The sequence below is a fragment of the Terrapene carolina genome, unplaced genomic scaffold (assembly GCF_002925995.2).
Source record: "Terrapene carolina triunguis isolate 2854851 unplaced genomic scaffold, T_m_triunguis-2.0 Scaffold93, whole genome shotgun sequence".
In the NCBI taxonomy this organism is placed as follows: Eukaryota; Metazoa; Chordata; order Testudines; family Emydidae; genus Terrapene; species Terrapene triunguis.
The window spans coordinates 16,075,446-16,091,832 of NW_020664444.1; the positions used below are offsets into that span (position 1 = coordinate 16,075,446).

Genomic DNA, 16,387 nt, shown 5'->3' on the forward strand with positions numbered 1-16,387 from the left:
TGTTCAATGTTTCCATACTTATACATACTTTACTTTCAGTAGATAAATATATTAACAAAAACTAAGCATATGAACTCAGCACTTTATTCAATATATGCAAGCCCACAAGTTAATTATCTAGATTAATATTCTTGACATTTGAATTCAGAAACAGGTTGATTGTAACTTATGTATAATATAATTGGCATACAGTGAGAAGAGTCCACTTTGAATCTGCCTCAGTTTTGTTTCCTACTACAACGCATCAACAAAAGGGGTATTTCCCAAGTTCCCGCTAGCTGCCATTGATTTTTTCCCATCAACAAACTTCTTTGCAGCCTGAAAAGAAATAAATAAAAATTGGACATTAAGGAAACAATCACACTTAGATTCCATTAGGCACACTGAACAAGCTTGTCTCATTGCTTCAGAGTCCCAGCTTCAACTGATTTATGGAATCAGCAATGTGGTATCATTTCTTAGAGTGATGATTTTTAAGAAGCTGTCTAAACTGACTCAGTTTGACAGACTGATATCAGCCTGAGGAATGTAGAAAAGTAGCAACTTTTCCCGGCTCTCTGAAGTGGTCATACATACGCCTAATAGAAAATATTTTCTATTCAGGTAAAAAAAAGCAGCAGAAAGGTCCAGTGTATCAATCACTGAAGTGAGAGTCAGGAGACCTGGGTTCTATTCCCAATTCTACCAGTGACGACCTGTATGACCTGGGCAAGTCACTTTGGTGCTCTATGAACTCTATGCCCCTCCCACCATTTGTCTGTCTTCTCTATTTATATTATAAGCTCTTTGGGGCAGGGACCATCTCTTACTATATGTTTATACAGTTCTGAGCACAATGGAGCCGCTGGGCACTACTGTCATTCAAATGAGTAATAACAGCTTTGTGAAGAGATTTTAATGTTCTAGATTTGTTTTCCCCACTAGATTTCCAGATGGAATTTGTTCAGTTCAGAAATCAAGATTATTATAATTGTCATTACCACTACTCAGCGTCTCAATAAAATACTGTGAGGTATTAATTTTGCTTCTTACAATCACACCCTATGGTTGAATCCTCCATAACCTTAATCAGGTGGAGTATTCCCTAATGACATCAGTGGGACAACTCCTAACTGTAGTTTTGTATGATTAGGTAAATAGCTGGAATTTTTTCTACATTTACTTGTAATGGTAGAATTCAGCTAAATTCTCACAGCTATATTGACTTTGCCATATACAATATTAAAGATTGTTCCCATCAGTAAACTAAGCAGACAACTCAAAAGGCATAGCTAGCAGAGACTTGTAAGCATCATAGAACCACTTTTTACAGGGTCCCTGTATATATATTTTATACACCCAGAAGAATATGCTAGTCATAATTGTGCATAGCAAAGCTTATTTGGAATCATTCTGTAAACAATGCATATGGACACATTTACTTACATTCACAATATCAGCAGTGGCTATGGAGTCAATGTTTTGAATTACAGCTGTTGGTGATGTATATATACCAGATGCCAATGCCTCGGAACCGATTTCATCAAGTAATCCGTCTGAGGTCTCAACTAACATCAAGTATGTGGCTTTCAGATGATTTCTGCCAAACAAAGTGTTGAGAATATCTGAGTAAGTAAATCTTCCAATGTTACTCAGTAGTTATAGACTAAATTAGAACTCCCAGTTGTGCAGTTTTGTGCAACTTGGGGTTCTTAACTTCACTTTTGCTTTAATGCCCACCTCTGAAGCCTTAGCATTCTGGGAATGAGCACCCTGCGATATTGGGATATTTTTATGGCTCTTCAGCCCAATGATTTAAAGTCTCTCGCTGTGTCAAAACAGAAGCTTTCTCTTATGAGTATGGGAGCCTAAAACATATGATCAGCCAAAGAGGCACTAGAACTATTCAAAAGGACAAATTCCAGAAAGCTGAGAGGTAATGTGGCAGAGGACCTCCCACCCCCTGCAATGATCAGAAAGCTCTGGAAAGACTTTCAAGGTCAGATACCAACTAGAGGCAGGCACAAAAGATGGAACCCGCAAGCAGGGCCCAAGGTAGGTATCTCAGCACACTACCCTTTTTCCCCAGTAGCTAGGGAATTTTTTTTTTTTTTTTTTTAAAAAGCTTCTGGCTGGAATGTGAATATTTCAAGCTTTGTTGGGCTACTTTCAAACAAATTTAAAGAATGTGATCATTTCAGTATTTTCTAGCCATAGATGTTCAAGTTTTAGCTTTGGCAGTTTTTTTGAAAATTAGAGATTTCTGGTTTTAGGTTTAAAACTAATTATCAGGTCTCATCTAGAAAAGTATAGACAGTAGTTTTACAGCAAGGTGTAAACAATTAACAAAAACAATTCACACTTTTCTGTACAATAGGTTAGTGCTTTGTTTAAAGAATTGTAGCATAATACTTTTTGTTCCCTTATATTATTTATTTGCCTCAAGCAGGTTCCCATTGCTAGTCTCGATCTAGTTTATGAAAGTTAGTGTTTATTTTTTATTTTTAAAAGTAGAATAGGAACAGTTTAATCCAAAATGGTGATCTGTGGTGCATACTATAATTGAGAAGGAACGTTAATGTTATGACTGAATTCAACTAGGGCCACTAATACTTGCATCAAACACTAATTACTTTTTTTTTTTTTTTTTTTAAAAACTACTCCCCAACTACAGGAAAAATTAGCAACATACTCCAAGGAAGATAATATGGAGAAAAACACTGCAGAAGAAAAAAAAGTAGTGACATTTATCTATCTATCTATATATATATATATATTAGGAAGATTTGTATTCAGTGCTATAAATAAATTAACAGGTAGAAGATTTAACATCTGGCTGATGAGAAAGGATACAATAATTTGTTTATCATGTTTTGTATGCAATCATGCAAAGTGTAATACCAATTTTCAGTTCTACATACAATCTTATAATAAATAGATTTTATATATGCAAGACTTGGTGACTCCTATTCGCTGCCTGCGGCTGAATCTCCTGTGGGCTGTAATACTTGGGCCTAATTTTGGATGTTGGGTTTAATGTGCGGGTGCTGGGTGGTAGTGATGGCCATTATATACAGAAGGTCAGATTAGATGATCTGGTAGGTTCTTCTGGCCTTAAACTCTATGGGTATGCCTACACTGCAATTAGAAACCCGTGGCTGGCTTGTGCCAGCTGACACGGGCTCAGGCAAAGGGGCTGTTTAATTGTGGTATAGACATTCAAGCTTGGGCACCATGATCCTGTCAGTTGGGAGGGTCCCCAAACTTGGGCTGCAGCCCAAGCCCGAACATCTACACAGCAATGAAACAGACCCTTAACCCAAGTCAACTGGCACAGGTTCAGCTGCAGGTTTTTAATTGCAATATAGATTATACTCTATAACTTGGAATAGTAGTTGAATCTTACTGCTTTAATTTAGAACAGAAAAATCACAATACAATCCCAGAGATTAACTGCACCTTAACTATTACAGTTGCACCCCACTGTATTATTAGCTAGCTATTGTGTTTGCAGGCCTGCAAATCAGGAACTTCTAAAACTGTTAGTTTTGCCATCAGAGAAGTGGCAATATTACTTTCCTACTTTATAGGGCTTTCAAGATTAGATACTTAATGTCCTTGGATAACGCAACACCACCAATTTAATGTTTTACGTTTTCAAAACATTTTAAAAATACCATTTGCAAGGCCTCACTTTTACTGTTTTGAAGATGTAAGTGCATACTAAATATTGCTGGTTGGGGAATCATCTCAGTGTTATCTTGTAGGGAATTTCCTAAATAAAGCAGTTGAGAGACGTATTTAAACTGGAATCGTATACTCTTGTGTACTAAACTTGAATCACAGCTTCTGCTGACAGCTGTCATTTACATCTAATGAAGAAGTAGTTATCAGTAAGTTATTCTTTAAGAACACTTTTTGCTGATTTAACAAGTTTCTATAGGAATTGCAGCTAGCATAGAATTTACTATAATTTTCCTAACAGCAACAGTAGTACTTTAACTTTCAAAAAAAGATTTATTGGATAGGGAGTGTATATCATTCCCATCCCTACATGCTTTTGCTAGGTATAATTACAGAGCAATGAGTCTTGACCTAGGCAGTTATACTGCACACCTACACAGTTGAAACCGTTGCCCTACAGAAGGCTCTTTATAAATGCTTACTGACAGGAAGCTGAGCATGTGATGTTATAACTCCACTTTTATAACAAATTAAAGCAGTGACGCACAGACCTCAGAGCCAAGCTAGCGATCAACATTATCTAAAAGAGTTACAGTAGTGTGAATACATTGTTTCATTTACTATAGTACTATATATTCATATTTAAACAGTATATTAATATATATAAATTCTCATAGAAAAATGACTGACCAAGTATTATTTTATCAACTACAATTGGTTAATAACAGAAAAAGCATCCTGATTGCAGCAGTTGATATTAAAACACTGGTTTAATTGTTAACCAAAGAGCCCCAGGAGATTCATTAAAGAGCCATTTGCGGCTTGAAAGCCCCAGTCTGAGTATCACTGAGGTAAAGTGTTTATTAGACATTTTTTGTACCAACTTACTTAGCCCTTGTGACATCTTCATCAGTGATACTGCCCTGAGCAATTGCCTTTACCTGGTTCAAAGCAGCCTTAATGACCTAGGACAAAGGTTAAGCAGTTTTTTTAAAATTTGGCACGAATGGCTTGATCATTCCCAACCCACAAGACGTCTTCTCTTTACTGAGCAGAAACAAAAGACATTAAGTTTGAAAGGCTGCTTCACCTGTTTCACATTCCATTTTATTGGATCATCATTCTTCTCAACCTCATCACATATTAACAGCCTCCTCCAATAACTACTATACACTGTATTCAGGTGAGCTAACAAAAAAAGTTTAGTCTGTGCTTTGAATCTCATATTGCCTCCAAAATGATCCCAAGTCCTTACACCAAATAAAATGTGTTCACACTCTCTTCCCCCATTAGATTCAAACCCAGTTCTCAGAGATGATCAATTCAGCCAGGTTTCTGACAGTTAACCTGCCAGCAGCCTAGTTCATTAGAATCCACTTAAAAATGGATACATTTACCCACTTATATTCAGCAATCTCAAGAATGCATTCACTACTGCTACTTTATTTTTGTACATGTACTTTCCTGAAAACAAGCCCTATTCCCTGCTTTGAGGAGTTAAGTCTTGTATCAATGCAATATTAGTTTAAATCCTAGTCAAAGGAAACATTTCAAATCTTGTTCAAACTACTAGACAGTTACACTAATAACTAGAATTTAATAAACCAATGTATTTGATCAAACCAACGTATTCTAATCAGCAACTTACCTCCCCAGCAGCAGAAGCCTGGGATATAGTATAAATCCCAAAGAGTCCAGAATCAGAGTAATTAACATTAAATGCTGCAGCCTGTGAAACAACATTTTCAGTTACTGTTCCAGTAATGAAGATTGGATGCTCAATTTCTCCTTCAACAAAATAGCTACCGGTGGTACCCAATATGCTAGTGTTTAGAAAGATGGTTTCTTCTGTTGAAATTAAACCAATTTGGGTAGAAGACATTCCATGAAATATTTTTAATTCTTGTGCTAATGATTAAAAGAAAGATTCTAGCATAGGGGACTTTAATCTCTCAAAGGACAAGAATGGTTTGCTATATATTTTTCTATTGCATTTGTTTTTTCTTGGGAAGGAAAGTTGCAATAAACCATTAGGCTTACATCAAATGGTTGATTAGTTGCCTTAGCGATAGCCTGGAATAGTTTGCTGGAAATATTGCTTCCCCTTTTAATAAGAGGCCCTGCACCTAGAATATGCTGAAGGACACTGAATGCATTTGCTTCTGCACTTCCAGTAGCAACTCCTTCTGCTACTATGGCAGCATGGACAAGGCTTTCACCGGTCTGTTCCCTGATTTCACCTGAAAATAAGAAGAAATTATAGTTAAAAATATAGTGTATTAAACTTAATATGTGAATTAGTTGCTATCATATACCTCCAACAGTGATTTCTAGTCAGTAAATAAGAAAAGTCATTAATGTAGTTTAGTTGTAATATTAAGTTCACAGGATCTTGTTCCAAATACTGACAGTGGACATCAGCATTGACTGTTCAAGAAAAATAATCCCCTTGTTTTATAAAAACAGAAAAAAGGTATAAGCCTTACTTGTTCACAACTTTCCCACAATCACAAAGGGCCAAATTCAATGGAGATATACTTGCGTATTCCAGGTCTGCATATGGTCTAAGAAGGGCTTGTCTGTATGGTGATTTACTGCACGGCAAGCTAGGGTATGCGTCTACAGCACTAACAAGCCGTGGGGACCATGCTGCTGCACACTACAAGTTTGTAGTATGTCAAAGTGCACTTATGGATTTAAAGCATGGCTGCAGAGTTCATACAGTCATTTAGCACACAGCAGGCTAGTGCACTGTAGATTTACATGCTAGCTTGCTATGCACTAAATCACCGTATAGACAAGCCCTTAGATTCCCCTATTGGAAAAGCTACGAAATCCATTGAATATCTGCCCCAAGGTAACAATTTCTCATTCAATAGCTACATTTTGACTGTCTGAAAGACTACTTATTCCATGTTTTAGCCAACCCAAATGTAGTCCAGGTACCTATCTCCTAATTTTCTGACTTAACACTGTTTTCAGCTGGTTGCAGAAGTAACCTGATTGTTATGCAGAATGAAACTGTATCAATATTGGTCCAAGATACTAAGACCTAAACTGATGCTCAAAGTTTGTTATGAAATATTTGACAGAGTTAGTGGCCTTCCTGGAAAGTAAGCTTTTCAATACTCCCAGGTATCCCCTTGTTACCTTCCACACACCCTGGGACACTTTACTGTTTCAAGTACACAAATTCTGGTATTGTGCCACTAGATTTTGTGTTTTCACTTTATGGAGTATAGTGGAAGGACGGCCCTGTGGTTAAGGCACTGGACTAGAGGTTAGAAGATTTGGATTCAGTTCCCAGTTTTGCCACAGACCATTCCCCATCTTTGTCTTGCCCTGTCTATTTACATTGAAAACCATCTCTCTTCCTGTGTTTGTAAAGTACACAGTACAATGGAGGATCAATCTCAATTGGACTCTTTAGGTCATACTTAAGTCTTAATAGAGAAGACCAGCACAAAACTTGTAGTTACCAAAAAACCCCACCTCACACATACACAGAGTTTACCTCCACGATATTGGGCCTTAACACCAGAAGAACCAGCCCCGCTCCTGATATTTAGAAATTGCTCTCCAACTTGTTTTAGTTCAGAATGGCTTACACCTGCAATATAATATTTTTATTAAAAAGAATCACATGTAAATTAACAGTATTAGAAAATTAACTAGAGATGGCTAACAAGTACTTTAGATGTACTTTAAGAGTTCTACTTGTAGAGATGAAGTTTGATTACTTCTATAGTTTTCTTTTAATGCACAGTATGATGCATAAGACATACACTAATTAAACACACATACCTAGTCCCACTAGAGCCATTCTTGCACTTGTGAAGTTGTTCTGTACAAACTGGTGCAGCTGCAACAATAATGTTGTGCGCGTTAGGTTATTTCCACAAATAAAAAAAAGGCGGCAACAACCATGTGTCAGGTTACTCATTTGAAGTTTTTCAAATGAGTTCCAGGCCAATGGGAGCTGTGGGAGTGGTGGCTACTGGCAGGAGCAGTGCGGAAATCCTCCCCCCCCCCCCCCACACACACACACAGGGACATGCTGGTCACTTCTGGGAGCGGAGTGGGGCCAGGGCAGGCAGGGAGCCTGCCTTAGTCTCGCTGCGCCGCCAGACTTTTAGCGGCCGGAGACTGCGATTGACTGGCAGAGGCTCCGTGATCGACCAGTCGATCGCGATCTACCAGTTGGTGACCACTGCTTTTAAAGGCTCTTTCACAGAGCAAAGGTGGTGTTGCTACTAGCATGAAAGAGCTTTTACAAATAGAATTGGATGTCCAATGTCTTAGGTCAATAAGGAAGTTTAAAAAAAAGATGGTATCTACAATTGCCTTGACTCAAATGAGTGCTGTTTAAATATTTCCAAAGTTTACCAGGAATCAGGTCATCTACAGAACTGGTTCAATTTTTATAAAAACCATGAAAGAAAAACTCAAGCCTTGAATAAAGTTTGATCTTGCAGTAGCACTTGTTGTCACTGCAAAAGTGACAACAGTTGCCAGTCACGCAGAATTTAGGGGCGCAGATACTTTTTAAAAAAAAGGAAATTATGCTCTAATCTTAATGGGAAATTCTGTGCATCAATCTCTGCAAGAGAAATTATAAACGTATTTCCTTAAATGCATAAACTTAAAACAACTCCAAACATATATATGCACACAAATCGTAAGCTGGAAAGAGCCAGACCCACCTGATTTTTTATTTAGTTTATTTATTCTGAGTGCCCTTGAGAGAACTGCAGTTTTAGATGTTAAACTACTGTTAATTTTCACTGCAGTTCTGTAAGTAGCTGTATCCACTGTTCAAATGTTGTAATTCTGAATGCAGCAAGTCCTGATGCTTCCAACAGCAGTTGCTTACAGGAGAGACTGTTTTATGCACTCTCCCCGTAGCGGTAGAAGCACACTACTGTCAGTATGTGGAAGTCACTAGCTCTTTGTACATGGATATCTGCACTTCAGTGCGGGTCCTATTGATAAGTAATAGAAAGCCAGACACATATAATACAACGTAGCCTTTTTATAGGCTTTGGAATCACAGTTGAAAAGTCACAAGAGAATTTTATACCCAATAACTGAATTTACAGTCAGAAAAAGACTTGACTTTACTTCAGCAGCAGACTAACATTTGAGATGGGGATGCATGACAAATCTATATAGGAGTCTCACTTTGGGAGAATTGAATAAGCCAAACATGCAGCTTTAAGTGATTGCTAGTGTCATGAGAGAATAGTTTTACAAAAGAAACTAGAGTGGCAGATTCACATGTGACTTTATACTGTGGCTACAATATGAAAGATATATTCCTACCTGCTCCGGTGTAATTTTCCCAATTGCATAATCTGGACAGTACAGGGAGTTAGCAAGAGCATTCCGATAAGCTGCAGCATGCAAGTTTTCAAGAACACCTAAAAAAAAAAAAAAAATGAACAGAAGAAACAGACTCTTTCTAAAAATGTAGTTTAACAGCTACTTTCACTGAAGAGTAGAGATGGGATGAACACAGGAATTGTGAAAATGGATCAGCATTGTGATCTGTCTCCTCCAGTACCCATTCAACATCAGATGCTTCAGAGGAAATCACAAGAAATTCTGTATTAGGGAGAGGTGGAATAATCCAGAAGAGGTCTCAACTTTATCCCTAAAAATTATAAATTGTCTTAAACCCTAAAGCATCACTTTCAAAAAAAGGATATTTAGCATTAAATTTTAACAAATCTGGATATTATTATCCATAGAGAAATCAAATCCCTCTTTGAATCTCAGTTCTTCACCTGAACAGCATAGTATGGCGTTTAAACTGAAGTCATTATGCTTTGTGTTAAAAAGTATTTCCTTCTATCACTTTTGGATTTCCTGTCACTTGATTTCATTGAGTGTCCCTTGTTCTCATGTTCTGAGACAGGGAGAACAGACACTTCCTGTTTACCTTTTATAATACTAATAATTTGTGTACTTATGTTTCCCCCTCATACATCTCCTTTCTAAAGCAAACAATTCCAGTTTTTTCATCATTTATCACACTTCTCTGAACCCTTTCAGAGCTTAACTGTTCCGAATCTTGACTTCATGATAAATAGAATGGGTTTAAGAACAGTGAATCTTTAACTTTATATTTTCTTGCTTTTGGTGTTACATCCATATTATTTAAACCCAATTGTTTTTTCTTTTAAAGATGTTCTTTAAGAACTGACTTGGTAGATCAAACCCTTTTAAAAATAGGAGTGTTTAGGCAGTTTAGTACTTTTACAGAAGAAGCTGTAATGTTTCCTCAAAAGTAATAATTGTATATTTGCACAATAAACATTACATATATGTTTTTATAAATTATCTTAACTACTCCTTATGAATAATATTGTATAAAAATACTCAGCTTTTAATAGTTCAATATCCTGGTCAGAAAAGAGTTTAATCAAAATATCAGAAGTATGGCTTGCAGACAAACCACCTATTTTTGGATAAGCTTAAAGAAACTAACACGATTCAATTTTATCATTTAAAAAATACTTATTTGAACATCACCTGTTCTTCAATGTGCTGGAGTTTTAGGAAAAGTGGCTGTGCTTCAAAATAAGCTACCAGTTTCCCAGAGATTGGAACAGAACTTCAGAATTCAACAGGGCATGAAAGTTTGGAGACTTCAATATGACTAAATGATCCAAAACAATGAGTGTCATACAGGAATACTAGTATTACTTAGATGATAGAGATCTTGAGACTTGAGCCCTAAGTTATGCAGATACACTGGAACAAGCTCACATCTTAGTTGGGTTATTACAAACATATTGATGTAAGACTAGATTGCAATTTAGTTTAGTTTAATGAAAATGTTGCTTTATATAGCATAGGTAGTAAAATTCCATAGAACTTCAAGAAGCCATTTATCCATTCAATCTTAAATAGCTTTCTGATAAGAAAGTTTTTATAATGCAAATGGCTTCATTTATAAAATGGGCTTACTGTGCTCTCTCCCTATTCGTTTCTGATTTCATGGAGGAACAGACAGACAGACAGACAACTATGACTTTCTCCAGAGGGGCAAGTGGAAAATTAACTGGAGTGGTCAAATTGCTCAAAGTTAAGTGAAGAATCCTCTTTACGTGTGTGTGTGTGTGTGTGTTTGTTTGTTTTTAGGTAAATATTCTTGTGAAACTGTCAAAGCTGGTCATTGGAAAGCATACTTACTAACTTGTGGATTTTGAAAGGCAACTGCTTTATCAACTTTTAGTTGTGCCTGAAGCTCTGTTACTTCCCAAGGTCTGAATTCTGGAGCTGTAGTGACATTAATTAGGTACTCCATTACTGTATCACTGAAACAAAAAGGCAAAGTTATGAAGGAATCTAGTTAAAGATTTCTTTAAATAAAAGTGAATATAAAGCAGCACATATCCAAACATATCCAAGATATACTGTATTGATAGACCATTGTGTACAATAGTAAGAGTTCAATTTCATGCTACAAAGCACCCACCTGAACACTGCAAAACCGTATGTAATCAAGTACAGTGTCAAACCATTAATACTCTGACAAAGTAAACAATAAGGGCATATGTTAGAAGTGATGTTGTTCCTTCCCCTTAAAATAATGGTATTCTGTAGCTTAACTACTGTGGTTTCTTGCAGAATATACTGTAAACTCAATTGTTACAGCTGGATACTTACACATAGTCACGTAGGCATTCAACAGAATAAATCATGTTTTCTCTTGTGGAGGTTACACTAAATGAGAAGAAATATAGATCCATTTCAGAAAGTTATGTTGAAAATACTGGATTTGAACGTATGTTCCTCCTTGATGTAAATTCCCTTGCCCAAATTCTGGACCAGAATGCAAAAACTCCATTATTTTAAAAAAGACTGTACTGGTCTTTTAAACATTCAAATGGATAAAAAAAGTGCTAATGTAAAAACATCTCCCACCTCTACACAAATTCTGAAAAATGCCAATAGCTATGAGGCATCTGTAATTCAGGTATAATTTGACATTTTATCATTAAATTTTTGAATTGAAAACTGAACAGAATTTAGGTAGAATTGCCCAGAAAACTTGCCAAAAGAGAGAAGTGTATTTCACTTTTATCTTTCTGTTCATATTCAATAAAAACCAGGTCGCCTTCAACTTAATAGCCCCTGAGCAACTTTAAGATATATTGTAATAGAATACATACAATAATGCATTCAAAAATCAGCAGTCTTCTGTATTTCTAAGTGTTACTTTTTGTACTTTAAATTCCCCACCATACAATTACAAAAGCTGCTAAAATTCATGTACACTTGTATTTTCTTGCAATTTTTTTCATTTGTAAGACTATGAATAATTTATCTTTAATACTTTGCTCTATTATGATAAAGGAATAGAGAACAAGTTATTTTTTTGTCTATTACAGATAATTTTTGAAGCATAAAAAAGTATGCTTTTTTGAAGCATGAAAAGAAGATGCACACATCAAAGTTTACATATAATCACATCAGACAGATCTGTCCATGTAGTATAATGTTCATTGGGCATGTCTGTTTATTCATTCTTTTTTTGGCACTTTGGGTCATTTTGCACATGGAAGCTTTAGCCATACTACCTGCAGTTTCTATTGTTTTCTCAGCAATACAGATTATCTTTAAATAATAGTTACAAACCTTAGGTTACCTCCAACAGCTTCAACGCCACGAGTAATTTTGAAGGAAGAGGCTCCCTTAGTAGTCTATAAAAACACAGAAGTTGTTTTTACACATTTAGGTACTCCAAGAACAATTTTATTTGCATCAGGTTATTAAATATAATTCTAGGCACAACATTAGATATTTCCAGTCTGTTTACCAAGAAATATTTTTTTCATTTTCTTGTGTGTACTAACACGTTTTCATAATCTTGAATTTTTAGCCAAATAACTAAAATTAACATGCTGTTAAAAAGATGTTAGTTTTATCGAACACACTTAAGCAGCGGGAGATAGCTAAAACAGCATGGGCAGTATTAAGTCTATAACTATAATTAATAACCAGGTCAGTACTCTAAAAAGATGGTTTCATCTACAACCACAGATATGCCTATTCACTAATCAGTTCACTAGGGAGTGAAACTGAACTCAGTAAGACCTCATAAGGCACCCCAGAGTTTAAGATTTTCTTATCAGTAAGAAAAAGTTTATTTGGAAGTCAATTAAATAGTAAATACATATTAAGCATTCAATTTATCTTTTACTGCATTCTGTGTGTAGCCTCATTAAAAGATTGGTGCAATCACTCAATTTCGTACAGAGCAACACTGAATTAATGTATCAATGGTTGTGGCTGTTTGAGACAAATTTCTGACTACTAGAAAGTATGGATCATAAATTCATTTCTCCCAGACAACTAATGTCATCATATGGCAACAGTTTTTTCACTAGCCACCTGTGTTCTATATGAACCAAGAAACCAGAGGTGGAATGATACATCATTATCATTCACTTAAGCAATCCAGTACCCATAGATTAATTTTAATTACGTGGATTTCTCTAAAAGATCTCAAGCATTTCATCATTTTACCTATCTTCAAAGAATTAAATAGAGGAAAGATACCTACCAAGTTTGATGCAAGACGGAGCAAATGGGAGGTTCCCAAATTGTTGGTGGTTTCATATCTGCTACCTGCTTTAATGAACACACCAATTCTTGAAGCAGGGGAATAGTTTTCCAGAGATGCAATCACTAAACCATTAGGTAATTTTGCGATCTGTATTATAAAGAAAAATAAAGACCTATTACGGTTTAGTGGTCCATTAAAGATACACTCACCACACTATTCCTTTGTGATCTGATTCAGTCCAATTAAAAAAAAAAAAAAAAGTTAAAAATATCCATTTGCACTGACCTCGAGATCCTGTGGCTGTAGACGTAACTTTCCTCGCTCTGCAGTTGCTGATGCTTCAACTTTGGGAGCAACGTTGAGAGAATAAAACCTCTTCTGAAACAGAAAATAACATCAGGCAAGATTCAAGAGGTACTTATATCTCCTTTCAAATTATATATCACTACAGTATCTAACACATTAAGCAATGATTCATAACATACAATGGTTAATGTATTTCAAAACTGTATGGCAGAATGGCCACCACATCTTTTACTCCCTGGGGGTTTAATCTGAGCAGTTTCACATTCCTGTTGGAGCCCATTCAAAATCACACAGGTGAAGAACTACAAATTTAAGAATTACAAAATTAGTTCTACAGTCTCAGACTACTTGTGACCTTGATTATTATCACAGATGCCATATTGCACTGTTGTATTAAATATTTAGTTACATGAAAATTATATAACATACTCTGTGGTCACTACTGCAACTCACCAAACAATTAATCACATGGAATTTAACTAAAATCTAATATAACATGTGAAAGTGATGCTCTTAACTCCTTGGTACAAGTGGCCCTACCCTTAGAGCAGCACCTACCAGCAAATTGACCCACCTTCACTAATAAGTGCATAGACGACATATCGACTTTGAACAAAACATTCTCAAACTTTTTTAGCTGAGCCCCCCTTCGGAAATTCATTTCCTATATATACCACCCCCACCCCACCCCCCGTATATCCGGGGGGCTAGTCACCGTGTGGCAATCAAGAAAGCCTTCTGTTCCCTGCAGTAGCCCTGTTAGCCCCCACGGCTTCCCTAGCACAGGCTTTGTCTGGTAGGGTCAAGAGAGGGTTCTGTCCAGCAGGGGGTCAGCAGTCCGGGGTGGGGGGCCTGGCAGCCTCTCCAGCAGAGAAGGATATCTGCTGTTGCACAGCGAGAAGAGCAGGAAGCCATGGACAGAGCCCCCTCCTGACCCTGGCCCTTCAGCATACTCTGTCAGGTTCTTGCACCCTTAATAGTCTTGTGGTGTCCCCTCCCCCGGGGAGCACATCCCACTGCTTGAGCGCCTCTGGGTTAGACTCAGGACTGCAAAGAAACTACAGCAGTAGTCAAAAGTCAGAAATGGAAGGCCTCCAAACTGAAGAGAGAGACAATGACATAAGAGCATCCCACACAGCCTAAACTCCCCAAACCAAGAAGTATAATCAAACTTCAAGTGTGAAACATTATTACCCGCTTCCTCACATATTAAGTCTACTTTTCATATAAAGATTCACTTTCTCCCCAAAACCTGAGAGTAACAAGTAAAAATTAAGTGACATAAAAAAAATAAACCAATCAGACATGTTGAGGATCTGATAGAATTTTTAGGCCATTAACTTAAGTTACCCTATTAGTTACCATGTCTTTCTAGTTACACTATTACATGCTTTTCACTTAGTGACAGGTCTGGTTAATATATTTTGAAGCTACTAGTATTTCAATATAGGTTTTTATCACCACAAAGGTGATAATTACTTAATCTCCAGACTCTTTCCTACTTTGAGTCAGTAGTACAGACATGTCTACAATTTATACAGAAAAATACTAGGGCTCCCAAGATATTTATTAGCCTACCTGTGCCACTATCTGCAACGGAGAAGGCGCCTTGCCCAGTAAGCCCTCAATAATGATTAGAGTTTTTCCAGTACGTGCCTGACACAAGTCAAGTCCAACAGCAAACGGGCAGGCTAAGGCACTAACAAGGGGAGGCTGCAGGTTTAAGGGCCCTGCAGGGAATAACGCTGGCTAGGGAAGGAAGGAGATCCCGTCCACCTGCCCCCCGAGGAATTCCTCCTCCCACACCTGCTCACTACGCGGCTCCCACGGGAACTCGGAGCGGGGCCCAGGTTATCCAGCCCGGCCTCCCCCAGCAGGGAACAGGCTGCTCGTTTCCGGGAGGGAGAAGGGCAGGTAGTGGGTCCCTACGGGAGCCCCAGGGAAGCTGCTCTGGCCGGGGACAGGCGAGGACTCCCACCCGCCGAGCGAGGGCCGAGTGCCGGGCTGGGGCCGAGGTGACCTTCAGACGCTCAGCCCCGCTCCCTGCCCCGGACACCCGGCACCGCCGCGGGTTCCGCTCCATCCTCCCACACGCCCCTGCCTCGGTCTCAGCTCCACGCCTCAGCAGAGAAGGGGGCTGCCCTCGGTCCCCTTACCCGACAGCAAGGCCAGGGTCAACCCCGCCTGGCCCGGACCCAGCCCCCTTCCAGGTGCAGGGACTCCTCGCTCTGCCCCCCTCCCCCAACAGAGGCCGCCCCCCATCCCGCCGCACTCACCGAGAGGGAACGCGCGATAGTCGGGATCCCCTTCATCCTCTCCGTGCCGCTCCCGCAGCTGGCCCCGGTGCCCGCTCAGAGAAACAAGATGGCGCCACCGGAGGACGACTCTGCCTTCCCAGCATACACCGCGTCGCTTTGACCTTCTAGCTGTTGGCGACCAGCCTCTACTGCTCCCTGCTCGGGATTGGACGAGACACCTAGACGGTCCTCTTTCACTGCTCGGTCAGTGCGTCCGAATGGTGTGCGGCGTGCGCCTGCGTGGCGGCGCAAAGCCCCTCCCACTCCTTCTAGTAATTCCCACGGCTCTCCGTCGGTCCCCGCCTTCTCTTGAGGCGCGCCCCCTACGGGGTGCAGGCCAGGGCTGTGTGTGCGCTGTGCCCAGTGATCGGTTCTTGTTTGGGGGGATTGTGCGGCGCATGGATGAGCGGGGGCTGTGCCCTGCGGTTAAATAAATAGCCATCACAAATCCCGGGTTCTCCCTTTTCATAGCTGTACTCGTACCCGGAGATTTCGTAGGATCCCTCAGTAGCTGGGGTAGGAGTGGTGACCCCACAGCACAGGG

General features: G+C 38.8%; 1 protein-coding gene across 2 annotated transcripts; it reads right to left on the reverse strand.

Moving 5' to 3' along the window:
* Positions 1-70: 70 nt before the first annotated feature.
* On the reverse strand, positions 71-15,946 carry LOC112109970 (cytochrome b-c1 complex subunit 2, mitochondrial). Of its 2 annotated transcripts, none has more exons than XM_024204725.3 (14): positions 15,823-15,946; positions 13,526-13,615; positions 13,238-13,387; positions 12,310-12,374; positions 11,338-11,394; positions 10,861-10,985; positions 8,986-9,083; positions 7,468-7,525; positions 7,178-7,273; positions 5,704-5,903; positions 5,312-5,392; positions 4,552-4,628; positions 1,426-1,579; positions 71-318 (listed from the first exon to the last, which is right to left on the reverse strand). In XM_024204725.3, the coding sequence occupies exons 1-14, from the start codon at positions 15,856-15,858 to the stop codon at positions 235-237; spliced, it is 1,371 nt and encodes a 456-aa protein (XP_024060493.1). In that variant the 5' UTR covers positions 15,859-15,946; the 3' UTR covers positions 71-234. The 2 variants fall into 2 exon arrangements, with proteins under 2 accessions (XP_024060493.1, XP_024060492.1); XM_024204724.3 differs by having other exon boundaries at positions 13,526-13,618; positions 15,823-15,945.
* Positions 15,947-16,387: the final 441 nt, after the last annotated feature.